At 38.3% G+C, this 15767-nt stretch overlaps 1 protein-coding gene across 3 annotated transcripts in view; it reads right to left on the reverse strand.

Annotated features, from left to right (window-relative positions):
• LOC136876402 (methionine-R-sulfoxide reductase B1) overlaps nt 1–15767 on the reverse strand; it is a 68912-nt gene that overhangs the window by 13937 nt on the left and 39208 nt on the right. For all 3 annotated transcript variants that reach the window (XR_010860588.2, XM_067150351.2, XM_067150350.2), the window contains one exon: nt 333–481. Coding sequence is in view for 2 of the 3 variants with exons in the window: in XM_067150351.2 (XP_067006452.2) it covers nt 333–481 (149 nt within the window). In the remaining variant the exon portion in view is untranslated. The remainder of the gene's footprint in view (nt 1–332; nt 482–15767) is intronic.

A 15767-nucleotide genomic window follows, 5' to 3' on the forward strand; every position in this document is an offset into this window, starting at 1 on the left:
TCATTTGTGCAGTTTTCTTGCAATGATTCAAGAGCCTCTGTAAAAGTCTTTCCTAATATGAAACAAACTTTTATACGAAGATGCTGCCTTTTTTTTTTTTTGTTATATCAGAAAATCAGTACAAGTATGGAACACTGCTTAAGAACAGATCAAAAATGAAGTAGTGGAGTGATAGAAGCATATCTACAACACATACAAGTTACATAAAAGTGTGCATCAATTGCATGGAAGTGTTATTTCAAACGGTCAGTTTCTTAAAGACCTACAAGAACCTAGTATTTTGATGATAGTGTGAATAAGAAAGTGTGCATTACTTCAACATAAAGTAGTACCTTGAGAGCCAGAGGCCGTCCTTCTTCAGGGACTTTATTTAGGGAATCTTCATGAATGGGCTGGGTGAAGGCTGGCCACGGAGTCTCATGTTCATATTTGGACAGGCTGGAGAACAGGGGGTAGTTGCACTCTGAGCACACGTATGTACCTAAAACAAGTACAAACAATTTGAAACAACCCATAAAAACGAACTAAAACTGGTCACATGACTGTTGTATAAATCTATCAATGTAGTGCCAAATACTAGGTTTATGTCAGTGAAATTCTTAAGATGATTTTTCGTGTTACCTTTTCTAAAAACTGAATCCAGCTTGTTTTAACATGTTATGCATGCAGTAAAACAAACATCAATGAAATATTATTTAATTGCATTGGTACAGTATGTGTTCAATATATGTACCATCCTGCGTCACACATCGTTTATGGCATTTCTGAAGATTATTGAATATATTGAATTTTAAAAAAATGTTATTGTAAGGACACAAAAATGACCATTTTTTCTCGTGTAATTCAGGAATATTTGTAGGTGGGTAATCTAGCTGTGAGATCTGGGAAGCAGGAAAAATAGATGCAATAGAAAGGAAGGCTTTAAAGTAGGATTATTTGGCAGTACCATAGGGTCAGTAAGACAGGCATGAGGGAGCTTAAACAATGTAAATATGATTGCTGGAAAATTGTACATAAAAATGTGAACAGTCTGTGGTATGGGCTTAAAGCAATTGTTGAGGAATGTGAAAACAGTTATGTTCCTTTAAAGGTGGTAAGGAATGGTAAATACCTGCTATATTGTAACAGAGAAGTAAAGAGAATAAGGAGGTGCAGCTTAGAAAGAGAGTCTGAAATGGTTGTGGAAGTAAGGAGAAATTGAAGGAATTTACTAGGAAGTAGAATCTAGTGAAGACCGGGCTGAGTGGCTCAGACAGTTAAGGCGCTGGCTTTCTGAGCCCAAGTTGGCAGGTTCAATCCTGGCTCAGTCTTGTGGTATTTGAAGGTGCTTAAATACTTCAACCCCAAGTCGGTAGATTTACCGGCATATAAAAGAATTCAGTCTCTCCCGAAAACTGTATAAGTAGTTATAGGTACATAAAACCAATAACATTTATTACTAATAGAATCTAGGGAAGAAGTTAGATAAACGGAACATGATGGCAAGCATTCATACAAATTTTAGTGATATGGAAGGATATGTGTAAGCAGTAGCAGCAATTAGGGAGGTAGAGGGAGCCAGTGGCCCCGGACTTTGTGGAGGAAACATTACATTTTTATTCCATTTTAGTTGGCTGAAAGAAGGAATTCTAGGAATTAAAAAAAAAAGCAATTTGTACAAGCCCTGTTGTCTTATCAGCTCATTCCTTCCTTTATTTTCTTCTTCTTTCTTCGATTTTGGTCATCTAAGGACCACAGAAATTAACCCTGTGCATTCATCTCAATCCTTTTCTTGACTTCAATAGTTCTTCATCCTTTCACTTTGCTGTTTCCTCCTCTCTTGTGTCCAGATATTATTACCTTTCCTCTTTCCCTTCTCCTGGAAACTCTTGAAATTTTGTATCAATCTTCTGAAAGTTGTTCTGTCTTGTATTACATCGACTGTTATTCCAATCTCTGTCATATCTTTTTTTTACTCCTTGGATCCACTGGTTGCCATTCTTGCTCTAGTAAACATGGTTACATACTCATTTTGTCAATCTACTGTTATCCATCCTCATTATATGACAAAAAATTTAATTCTTCTCTTTCTGATCGTGTCTAACAGCCTTTCATTTTCTTCATCCTTGTAGAGATCTTTATTCCTCCTATGTCTAAACTCTCCTTCTTTGTTTTCAATGGCCCCCAAATTTTCCTCAATATTTTCCTTTCTTTTTTCTCTATCTCTTCTGTTTCACCAGTTTTCATAGAAAACATGCATTCTGTGGCATACAGACTCTCTGGTTTGATTACTGTGTTGAAGTGTTTGATTTTAGTTTTCCTTGAGAGATTCTTCTTTTCATAGGTATCTTTAGTGAGTTGGTATGTCAGTTTTCTTGCTCTTCATCTGTATGCTTCCTTATTGAGTCCATTGACCTGAATTATTTCACCTCCAATCTCCCTGCCTGACACCAGTTTTAATTAAAAATAGGAGAGGATTTCCACCAATCAATACTTATTTATTGTATATATTAAACTACAGGACCGGTTTCGACCTCATATTCAAGGTCATCTTCAGCTGAACCATACATACATATTTATATAATGAAGCTTTGATTAAGATTGTGGTGTTGAAGGAATGCCATATGATGATGATGTACATTTAGTCACATACAAATGGGGCACGTCTTATCGTGAACTGGCGTATATGTCATTCTGTACAATGTTGCAACTGTATGTCTAAAATATTGAAGGTCTTAAAACTAGTGTATAAAACATGTCTTTACCTAAACTAACTTATATATATGTACAAGATAAAAACAATATATAAAAACACTTCATGCATATGAACATTCGTTCTTGCTTGGTGGTCAATACATCGACTAACTTCCATATTTAAGTCTTATTCACAGTTGTACACTTCAGCTGCTATTCTAGGAGTTTGTAAAATTGCATGGATAAAAGTTTTGTCTTCCTGTGCGTATGTGAGATAAAACACTTTCAATATTTTTTAAAAAGGGGGCCAAATGTATGGATGAAATTCAAGTAAAATATGTTCAGCTCTGCTGTGTGTGTTGCCCTTTTATTAGAACCAATTCATGTTGTCTTTTTGGCGTCCGTAAATTTGGATGACATTGGTTTCAAAGTAGTGGCTCCTTTCCCATTTGTAGCTGTGCAATGATGTTATGTTTATCTGTGGAAGATAAGATTGAGTTATAAGTGATATTGTGTGGAGGAATGTCTAAGGGTTATGTGTGTGAATTGGAATATGTACTTACTGTTGTTGGTGTAGCTGAATTGTGTTTGACATGCGAGCTTGTAATGTACTACTTCGTGTTCTTCTTGGGCTTATACTAGCTGCTGTGAGGGGAAGGGAAGGAGGGGTAGGGAGAGTTGTTGTTGTTGTGGGGGTAGGGATGGAGCTGGGTGTGTTGTTTGGTGTTTTTCTGTTGCGTGTTGCGTTCTGTTTATCGATTAACTTAAGGTAAGGGTTTTTTAGGGCGGGGATAACTGTATTGAAGATGATGTTAGTTTTTTCTGTGATTTCGTTTATGTTGTAATTTGGATTGGTGTATTGATCTAGAGTGATGTAAAATTCTTCTGTTATGTTGAGCAGGGGGCCTTTGGGGTTTATGTTTAGGATTTGCATATCGTTATCGATGTTTGTAAAACTGTGTTTATAGTCTGCGACATGTTGTCCTATTGAGGAAAAATGATTGTGTTTCACTGCGTTTATGTGTTTGTTATATCGGGTTAGGAAGTTTCTACCGGTACGTCCGATATAGCTGGTCTCGCAGTTATTACATTTGATACGGTATACCCCTGAGTGGTTGTATTTGTTGTTGCTGAGACTATAAACACAGTTTTACAAACATCGATAACGATATGCAAATCCTAAACATAAACCCCAAAGGCCCCCTGCTCAACATAACAGAAGAATTTTACATCACTCTAGATCAATACACCAATCCAAATTACAACATAAATGAAATCACAGAAAAAAACTAACATCATCTTCAATACAGTTATCCTCGCCCTAAAAAACCCTTACCTTAAGTTAATCGATAAACAGAACGCAACACGCAACAGAAAAACACCAAACAACACACCCAGCTCCATCCCTACCCCCACAACAACAACAACTCTCCCTACCCCTCCTTCCCTTCCCCTCACAGCAGCTAGTATAAGCCCAAGAAGAACACGAAGTAGTACATTACAAGCTCGCATGTCAAACACAACTCAGCTACACCAACAACAGTAAGTACATATTCCAATTCACACACATAACCCTTAGACATTCCTCCACACAATATCACTTATAACTCAATCTTATCTTCCACAGATAAACATAACATCATTGCACAGCTACAAATGGGAAAGGAGCCACTACTTTGAAACCAATGTCATCCAAATTTACGGACGCCAAAAAGACAACATGAATTGGTTCTAATAAAAGGGCAACACACACAGCAGAGCTGAACATATTTTACTTGAATTTCATCCATACATTTGGCCCCCTTTTTAAAAAATATTGAAAGTACTTTATCTCACATACGCACAGGAAGACAAAACTTTTATCCATGCAATTTTACAAACTCCTAGAATAGCAGCTGAAGTGTACAACTGTGAATAAGACTTAAATATGGAAGTTAGTCGATGTATTGACCACCAAGCAAGAACGAATGTTCATATGCATGAAGTGTTTTTATATATTGTTTTTATCTTGTACATATATATAAGTTAGTTTAGGTAAAGACATGTTTTATACACTAGTTTTAAGACCTTCAATATTTTAGACATACAGTTGCAACATTGTACAGAATGATATATACGCCAGTTCACGCTAAGACGTGCCCCATTTGTATGTGACTAAATGTACATCATCATCATATGGCATTCCTTCAACACCACAATCTTAATCAAAGCTTCATTATATAAATATATATGTATGGTTCAGCTGAAGATGACCTAGAATATGAGGTCGAAACCGGTCCTGTAGTTTAATATATACAATAAATAAGTATTGATTGGTGGAAATCCTCTCCTATTTTTAATTGTGCAATTGTCAATACGGAATTGAAGATTATAGATTACGACCAGTTTTAATTTCAAATTAATCTGAGATCTCTCCCATAAATTTCACCTTGGACTTTGTTTCAGTCAGAGTTTGGCTAAATATATTGATTTATTTTCTGTCAACTCCAAATTCCTCTAAAATGTTCACTAGCAAAATTTTGTGTACTGAATCGTACGCTTTTTTGAAGCCCACAAAAACTATGACATAGTTTTTGTTCTTTGTAACTCTGTCTCGTGTTATAGTTTTCAGGTTTAGAATCTGTTCTGCACATGATCTACCTTTCCTGAACCCACCTTGGTATTCTCCGATTTGTTTGTCGATTATTGGTTCAATTCTATTATGAAGAGCTTTTGACAGTATTTTATATGTAACTGCTACTAGGGAGATTCTTCTGTAATTGTTCACATCTGTGTTATCACTGTTCTTATATAATAGATGTATCAGTGCGTTCTTCCTATCTTCAGGGATTTTCTCCGCTGTCCAGAATTCTTGTATTATGTTTGTCAGTTCCTATCTTGCTTGACTGCCTGCTTCTTTCCACAGTTCTGCAACAATCAAATCTTCCCCTGCAACCTTATTGTTTTTCAGACTTTGGATTGTCATATATTTCTTTCTCATATGGCGGGTCCGAGGGTTTAGCTTTTGTTTGTGGTTGACTGAATTCTAATCTTTCTTCAGGTTCTTCGCAGTTCAGTAGTTTTTCACAATAATGTGCCAAAATTTTACAACTGTCCTTGTTGTTTAGTCTGATTTTTCCATTTTTGCCTTCAAAACCGACACTGGGTAGTTTATACTTTGTTGTTTCCTCTTTGAATTTTTTGTAAAAATTTATTGTATTATGTTTAGTGAAATCTTCTTCAGTTTGCATGAGCCGACTTCTTTCATATTTTCTTTACACATTTCTTATAGTTTTAGAAGTTTGTTTCAGCACTGTCTTGAAAGTCTGAAAATTCCCATCAGTTTTAGAAAAGTCCCACCTTCTCCAGACTGTCAAGTCTCTTATTTATGGCCTCTTCACATTCCACCATCTATGCTTCTTTTCCCTTTTCAGAGGGCATAGTTCCTGTGCAGCTTTAGTTCTCAGATCCTCTTAATTTTTCATATTGTCCGTTTCTAACATCTCTTTGAATTTTTAGTTTACTTACGAGTTGTTTTTTAACATTTCAACATCAAATTTAGTTCTCTTGTTTTGTCTATTTTGAGGGATGAATCACATTCTGATGGTCGTGGGGTAATGATCACTCTCAATGTTGGCTCCATTTTTTACCTTGACAATTTGGATCTCCTTTTTGCTCTTAGCAGAGATAGCTACGGGGTCGATTTGGAATTCCCTGAAGTGTGTGTTTGGAGACCGCCAGGTTTTTTGTTTTCTGCTCAGCTTTTTAAAGCTGATAGACATTAGTTTGAGATTAAAAGCCTTGCATAGCTCTACAAGCCGGAAACTCTCCTACAATCTTCTTAAAAATCCTTTCTCTCCCAACTTGTGAATTGAAGTCTCCAAGTAACATTTTGACATAATCTGCAGGAATTTTGTGGAGTTTGTTTTCCAAGAGTTCCCAGTACTCTTCCACTTTGTCAGGATTTTTCCTGTTATCATTTATTGGAGCATGAGCATTAATTAATGTATAATTTTTATTCCCTCATCTTATGGTCAAGAGAGACAGTCTTTCAGAGGGTGAACAGAAGTTTTGGACTAATTCCACTATGCTCTTGTGTACTATGAAAGCAGTTCCTAGGTGGGAGACGTTCTTCATTATTCTCTTCCCCGGTTTTCCTTTGCATATTTTGCAATTTTCTGAGCCTAACATATTACTGTCTGTATATCTGGTTTCCTGAACAGCAAGTGGGGGGGGGGGGGAAGTGTGGGGAAAGTGTGGTACGGAAAGGGAATCAGGATAGAGTGTTTTCCAGGAATTAGATTGAGGCAGATGTTGAAGAAAGTAGAGGAGAGGGAGGAGGGAAAGGAGAAGGTGGTAGGGGGGGGGGGGGGGTTTCACGTTAGTACCAACAACGTTAAGGCAAGCTGGTATAAGTACCAACATAGTTGGAGATGTGTGGGATCTGGTAAAAGCAGCATGGGTGAAGTTTAAGGAAGCGGAGATTGTTATCAGTGGAATAGTGTAGGAGGGATACTGACTGGAGGGTGATTGGGGATTTAAATGAGACTATGGAGTGGGTATGTGAGAAACTGGGAGCGAGATTTCTAGATCTAATGGGTGGGTAGGAGATAGGGATCTGCGCTCAGATGGCCTTCATTTCAACCGCAGTGGTACGTATAAGTTAGGAAACTTGTTTGGAAGGGTTATAGGGAGGTACATTCAAGGAAACGAGGTGGTGTATGAAGCGGTGATAAGGGTACAGGGACCTGGAAGTCAAGTAGAGATGGCATAAAAATGTTAGTATCGAACTATAGAAGTATTGAAAAGAAAGGAACAGCATTAAGTAATTTAACAGATATACCTATATTCTTACCAGATATTGTAATAGGAGTTGAATCATGGCTGAGAAATGATATAATGGATGCAGAAATTTTCTCACGGAACTGGAGTGTGTATCGTAGAGATAGGACTGGAATGGTAGGAGGGGGAGTATTCATTCTGGTGAAAGAAGAATTTGTAAGCTACGAAAAAGTTAAAGATAACAAACATGAAATTGTATGTGTAAGGCTCATTTCTAAAGATAATAGTAAACTCTCCACCACCACCCAGCCCTAACGCACACAAAACACTTACCTCGTTGACCAGTTGGAAAAGGCTAGAGACTGCCAGGAACTGAATTCATGCCTCTTAAACTTATGAAAGGAAGTAGAAAAGGCACATACTCACAATAAAAGATTGGGATCACAAGAATAAGGTTTATTAACATAATATGAAATTCAAATGAATATGCAAACAGGAAAAGAAATAGAGGATACAGAGAAAAACGTACTCACGTTTACAGACGTATAGAGTATTGTACATGCAGTCATGTTTTTTTTTTTTTTGTTTTTTTTAACCACAGAAATCTGCTTTGCAAAATTCAACGAGGATGCAACAGAGGCGTTGCGAAATGTGATAACAATTGTGATCAAAATAGATCTTTCATGGAAAAATAAATTAACTATTGACGCAAAGCATTCCTTTCTCCAGGGTGAGAAGTTGGACACGTGTGAAAGAAACAAACATTAATTTAAAAGCCACACAATCAACGCATTTGGTAATGCTACACTTGAACTCCAATTGTACATTCAAAGACGTGAACACAACAATTATCTCCAAACTGACAGCATCCCCAGATACAAAAACACCAAGAAGTAGGCCCGGCAAAGAAAACAAAACAAGGAGGCTGAGAGGTTGCCATAGTTAGGAGATCAATAAGCATATCTAACAAACAAATAAAACAGAAAGAAAAATCTATTAAAATAAACAAGTAATCGGGCTTGTAAAGCCGAGAGCAAACGTAATAAAAGGAATAATGATGGTGTAAAATAATAACACCTGTGAGATGCAGAATAATAACATAAATCTAACCAGTCAATCCACACAAAGACACGCACGCACAACACAGAGACCAGAATGTGCCAGACCAAATAGGTAGTGGTTGTCAAGACACGTTACAAGACAATCCGTACAGCATGACAAGCAAAATCACAGGCTTGCGAGCTTGACTCGAATACCCAGATCGCAACACTGGATCACCGCATAGTAGGCCAGGCTCATCCAGTTACAATCGTGACCGTAAAACAGTATGCACACTACATGACATTTGTATCGCCTCGCCCAAGGCGAACATGAAATGCATAGCATTAGCATAAAACAATATCAACACCAAACAAGCTCAGCCAGTAGTAGACATGACAAAAAATTATAAAAGGTCTCAAATCAAAACCACAGGCAAGCACCACATTCACATAGATCGATGCTATCCTCCGCCCTCACATATGAATAAGTGTATGAAAAACAGATGCACAAAATGAAAGACATTTAAGGTCTGCAGCAAATAAATAATGAAAAGCCTGCCGAACAAGAATCTCAGAACACAATGTCAGCATAACTATGACAAACCAAAAAGTGATATAAATACCTTAAACCTCGTAGGATAGAACCCGACAATTCTATATAATTACGAACATTGACTCTAGATAGAGAGTTGTGTGGGGCAAATGGTAAATCCATTTATAATACCATTTAAAATTTAGCATAATCATATCACAGCCCAATGCTTCCATCTTCTCCACACAAGTCATTGTTGACCCTCCCAGAGAGCAAAAGGCAAAGAGTAGCAAGAGAGAAATGCTTCATCAATCTCTGATGGCAACAGAAGCGAATTACATGACACGTACGGGAATATTAGAGTTTTATATGTCTGTGACATCGCCAAACAATGTGATGTTAGAATGGTGCAACACAAGTCAAACTTGGTGTGGCACAATAGGCAACTTGATGTCTTTGCAGTGTACAGACCAGATTAAGATTTATTTGATAAGATAATCAAATGTCAATTGGGAAGGTAATGCGAACGACAGGAAGCATGACCAATGAATGGCAAATAAGTTAATATGGGAAGGACAGCTGATTCAGAAAGTGATGAACCAACTAGAGGGAAGAATATTCTGGATGTGGTGCTAGTAAAACCAGATGCGCTCTATAGAGAAACTGAAGTAATAGATGGTATTAGTGATATTGAAGCTATTTTTGTCGTAGTTAAAAATAAATGTGTCAGAAAGGAAGGTCTTAAAAATAGGACTATTAGGTAGTATCATATGACTGATAAAGCAGGAATGAGGGAGATTTTAAAAAGTAACTATGATAGGTGGAAAACAGTAAATAAAAATGTAAACAGACTCTGGGATGGGTTTAAAGCAATTGTTGAGGAATGTGAAAAAAGGTTTGTACCTTTAAAGGTGGTAAGGAATAGTAAAGACCCACCTTATTATAATAGAGAAATAAAGAGACTAAGAAGGAGGTGCAGACTGGAAGGAAATAAAGTGTTAGTAATGGCTGTGGAAGTAAGGAGAAATTGAAGAAACTTACTAGGAAACTGAATCTAGCAAAAATTACAGCTAAGGATAACATGATGGTAGGCAAAATTGGCCATCATACAAATTTTAGTGAAAAATGGAAGGGTATGTATAGGTACTTTAGGGCAGAAACAGGTTCCAAGAAGGACATTCCAGGAATCATTAATGAACAAGGGGAGTTTGTATGCGAGGATCTATAAAAGGCAGAAGTATTCAGTCAGCAGTATGTAAAGATTGTTGGTTACAAGGATAATGTCCAGATAGAGGAGGTGACTAATACTAAACAAGTATTAAAATTTACATATGATAATGACATTTATAATAACATACAAAAGTTGAAAACTAGAAAAGCAGCTGGAATTGATAAGATTTCTGAGGATATACTAAAGACAATGGGTTAGGATATAGTACTATATCTGAAGTACATATTTGATTATTGTTTGCATGAAAAAGCTATACCAAGTGAATGGAGAGTTGCTATAGTAGCCCCTGTGTATAAAGGAAAGGGTGATAGACATAAAGCTGAACATTACAGGCCAGTAAGTTTGACATGCGTTGTATGTAAGCTTTGGGAAGGCATTCTTTCTGATTATATTAGACATGTTTGCGAAATTAATAACTGGTTCGATAGAAGGCAGTTCAGTTTTAGGAAAGGTTATTCCACTGAAGCTCAACTTGTAGGATTCCAGAAATATATATAGCAGATATCTTGGATTCAGGAGGTCAAATGGACTGTATCGCGATTAACCTGTCTAAAGCATTTGTTAGGGTGGATCATGGGGGACTACTGACAAAAAATGAATGTAATTGGACTAGACAAAAGAGTGAAAATAGAAAATAGATCTCAGGGAATTAGAGTAAGCGAAGCTTTATCTGACCCTGTAATAATTAAGAGGGGGATTCCTCAAGGCAGTATTATTGGATCTTTATGTTTTCTTATATACACTGACTGACAGAGCAAATGCAACACCAAGAAGGAGTGGTCAGAACTTTATGCCAATTGCAGGGTAGACTGACGTCACTGAGGTATGCTCATGATGTGAAATGCGCCGCTGTGCTGCGCACGTAGCGAACGATAAATGGGACACGGCGTTGGCGAATGGCCCACTTCGTACCGTGATTTCTCAGCCGACAGTCATTGTAGAACGTGTTGTCGTGTGCCACAGGACACGTGTATAGCTAAGAATGCCAGGCCGCCGTCAATGGAGGCATTTCCAGCAGACAGACGACTTTACGAGGAGTATGGTGATCGGGCTGAGAAGGGCAGGTTGGTCGCTTCGTCAAATCGCAGCCGATACCCATAGGGATGTGTCCACGGTGCAGCGCCTGTGGCGAAGATGGTTGGCGCAGGGACATGTGGCACGTGCGAGGGGTCCAGGCGCAGCCCGAGTGACGTCAGCACGCGAGGATCGGCGCATCCGCCGCCAAGCGGTGGCAGCCCCGCACGCCACGTCGACCGCCATTCTTCAGCATGTGCAAGACACCCTGGCTGTTCCAATATCGACCAGAACAATTTCCCGTCGATTGGTTGAAGGAGGCCTGCACTCCCGGCGTCCGCTCAGAAGACTACCATTGACTCCACAGCATAGACGTGCACGCCTGGCATGGTGCCGGGCTAAAGCGACTTGGATGAGGGAATGGCGGAACGTCGTGTTCTCCGATGAGTCACGCTTCTGTTCTGTCAGTGATAGTCACCGCAGACGAGTGTGGCGTCGGCGTGGAGAAAGGTCACATCCGGCAGTAACTGTGGAGCGCCCTACCGCTAGACAACGCGGCATCATGGTTTGGGGCGCTATTGTGTATGATTCCACGTCACCTCTAGTGCATATTCAAGGCACGTTAAATGCCCACCGCTACGTGCAGCATGTGCTGCGGCCGGTGGCACTCCCGTACCTTCAGGGGCTGCCCAATGCTCTGTTTCAGCAGGATAATGCCCGCCCACACACTGCTCGCATCTCCCAACAGGCTCTACGAGGTGTACAGATGCTTCCGTGGCCAGCGTACTCTCCGGATCTCTCACCAATCGAACACGTGTGGGATCTCATTGGACGCCGTTTGCAAACTCTGCCCCAGCCTCGTACGGACGACCAACTGTGGCAAATGGTTGACAGAGAATGGAGAACCATCCCTCAGGACACCATCCGCACTCTTATTGACTCTGTACCTCGACGTGTTTCTGCGTGCATCGCCGCTCGCAGTGGTCCTACATCCTACTGAGTCGATGCCGTGCGCATTGTGTAACCTGCATATCGGTTTGAAATAAACATCAATTATTCGTCCGTGCCGTCTCTGTTTTTTCCCCAACTTTCATCCCTTTCGAACCACTCCTTCTTGGTGTTGCATTTGCTCTGTCAGTCAGTATATATAAATGATATGAGTAAAGCAGTGGAATCAGAGATAAGATTTTTGCAGATGATGTTATTCTGTACAGAGTAATTAATAAGTTACAAAATTGTGAGCAACTGCAAAATGACCTTGATAATATTGTGAAATGTACAGCAGGCAATCCCCCTCGGACATTAACATCGGCATGCAAAGCTCCGCCTATCTCCGCTTCCCCTCCACCTCTACCGCATCGATACAACACGATGAGTAGGAACTCCAGACTAACACTGCTGATACATTAAGACGGACATAGTTTACGGCGAATGAGTAAGTACCCATTATACATAACATATAATTGGTAGGGATTCACATACAATTTAAACACACACTGTCAAGCATGTTTTTTGTTTCATTACAGTATAATCACATTCTTTTCCACAGTGTTCTACATCTTCTAGAGCGACTACACTATCATGAGACTATCACACAAACCTGCCAAATACTCTGATATACTCGTCTCAGCAGCGACTTTAACCAGCATATCAACGTCTTCTTGCATTAGTTATCTCACGATAAATTTTGATTAATCAACTTAATAAGATAATTTTAAATCGTTCGCTTTTTTTTCCGGCCACTATTTTTTAGCTCTTGTTTTTCATAAAAAAACAGAATTCAACCTCAGCTTTTGTGTATTGTCATACCATTCTTGTCTACTGAAGCCTTGGGTTCGATATCTGACATGTGTTGTTTTTAGAATTAATATGACACAAAATTCTTTTCTTTTTGGACAAACATTAAAAAAAATTTAAAGCGATTTAATATGTGTTGTATCTTTAACATCTTTATTTTATAACAACTATTCCACAGTGTCATTACTTTTAAGAAATCACAGTTCAATTTTTATAAGTTATAATGTTCTTTGACCAATGCTTGTTTTAAGATTAAATAAGGCTGATGCCCAATAAAAGAAGGGCAAAACATGTTCCTTTAAATTTAGTAATTTCTATGTTTATTTAACCACATAATCGTGGAATTGTGTTGAATAGGTGGGGTAATAAAAATACTCCTTTTGTAAACTTAGTGAGATAGCTATTTTCAATATGGAACAAAGATGAGAGTTATGGTTCGTAAGTGGTATGTTCCAAGCTGTCAACGGAGAGATGGCGTGAAATGACATTAGTAGACGAATAAGTTTGAGCGGTGTCTTTAAAAGTAGAAAAGATCACAATATGAAATTGGAATTCAAGAGGACAAATTGGGACAAATATTTGTTTATAGGAAGGGGAGTTAGGGATTGGAATAACTTACCAAGGGAGATGTTCAATAAATATCCATATTCTTTGAAATCATTTAAGAAAAGGCTAGGAAAACAACGGATAGGGAATCTGCTACCTGGGTGACTGTCCTAAATGCAGATCAGTATGGATCGATTGAAATATTAAGAATTTCTGGTCGTCTAAAATTTTGATTAGTTCTTTCAGTTTTCCAACTTTCAGAAGTGTATTAATATTTAGCATACCAAAGAAGTATTTTCGTTTTGGTCTTAGTTTGCAGTTAATTGATGGGTCACCAGTAGCGGGCTCCGACTCCTTCTTGAATGCTGTTCTGGGGTCTCCAGAATCCTTAGGCCCAGTTGCACGGCATACTGCCATGGTGGATTGACATTTCCGATTACCACCTGGAGTAGTTATTCCATAAGTTTGCATCATGCAAGATTAAACCTACGCTTGTGAGCCGTTGAGTTTATTTCTCAGCCACACCTCACATGGTGTACAGACGCTGACCACAACGCTGCTCGTTGCGAGAACAGACGTGTGGATTTAAGTTTTAAAGGCAGTTCTTTCACCCCCTTTGCAATTGGGATTTGTTGTCCTCCTTCCCCATTGGAGCTGCTGACTCCTTCATTTGATAGATTTTAGTGACATTTCCTTCACTAAGGCCCATCCCCCTTCTAAGGGAGCTCATCCGCCCAAAGCCGCTGATTCCCTTAGGGTGTAAGGTTATTTTCTGCCGCCCAACACTCGGCGCTGAGTTGCTGGCAGTATGGTCTAGTCCATTACTGTAGCAGGATATTCTTTAATTATTAAAAAAACATATTATCGATAATATGCAGAAAATGTTGTCGCGACTAACCGATTTATATAGCGCCACAGCAAACAGTGGAGATTTTACATGTGCTGTGAGGAAGGGTAGCAGGGGTATATTCTTTTCCAAGGTCAAGCAGTTTCTTTAGTGTCTGTTAGTTTCTTAGTGTGTAGTCAAATATTTTTAATTGTATAATCTCGTCATAGTTCTATTTAATTGTAATACATTTGTAATATTTTTCCTTTGGCAAAAGTTTTATTGTATAGTATTGAATCAAAGGCAGAAAAACTATTATTACCACACTTAAGTTGGTGAACTGTCAATCTTTACCTCGCTGTCAAAATTCGCTCAGAGAACATTAAAAAATTTACCATTTTGTACCTTTTTAAAAATGTACATATCCCCTGCTCCGCTATATATCACAAACCTGTGTACGTTTTATTTTCTGTACATTTTTTAGCCCCGCCTACTTCTAATTTTCAATTTAAAGTTAAAAACTTCATAACTGATCCGTATTGAACAAATAGTAACAATGTTAAAAAGGGAAAAATGTTCCACCTTTTCAATACAATAACACTGTTGCACGAATCAATGTAGCAACATATTTAATTTATTAAGGGACCGGTTTCGACATCTGTTCATGTCATCATCAGCCTACACAAAAAAAAGGCAAGAAGTTAACACAATGGTAGCACTTATGACACTTTTCTTGAATTAAAAATAGAACCTCTACATGAACTTCTATTTTTAATTCAAGAAAAGTGTCATAAGTGCTACCATTGTGTTAACTTCTTGCCTTTTTTTTTTGTGTAGGCTGATGATGACATGAACAGATGTCGAAACCGGTCCCTTAATAAATTAAATATGTTGCTACACTGATTCGTGCAACAGTGTTATTGTATTGAAAAGGTGAAACATTTTTCCTTTTTTTAACATTGTTAATTTTCAATTGCCACTACCGTAAGTACTTTGATTAGAGACTCGTGTGTGAACATTGAAATGGACAAAGTTAATACAGATATGGTTAAAATTTGTAAACATTTTCGGAATACCCAGGTAATTGATAGTAGCAGTTTCGAGAGACACTGTCACACAAAGCATGGCCTTCATCTAAACAATTCAGGTAAACAAAAGATAGCAAATATTGTTCTAGATTTTATTAATCTTAAGATATGTACTGTAAAAAAGGCAACTCCCTTGAGTTATAATACTGACCAGGAAAACTAGTAGAAAGAGCCAGCCGTACTTCAAGTTGGCTCAGCCAACTAGAAAATGAAACTCAGGAAAGTAAGGAATTTCAAGTTAACCAATTGCAACAGTCAA

The sequence above is a fragment of the Anabrus simplex genome, chromosome 6 (assembly GCF_040414725.1).
Source record: "Anabrus simplex isolate iqAnaSimp1 chromosome 6, ASM4041472v1, whole genome shotgun sequence".
Lineage (NCBI taxonomy): Eukaryota > Metazoa > Arthropoda > Insecta > Orthoptera > Tettigoniidae > Anabrus > Anabrus simplex.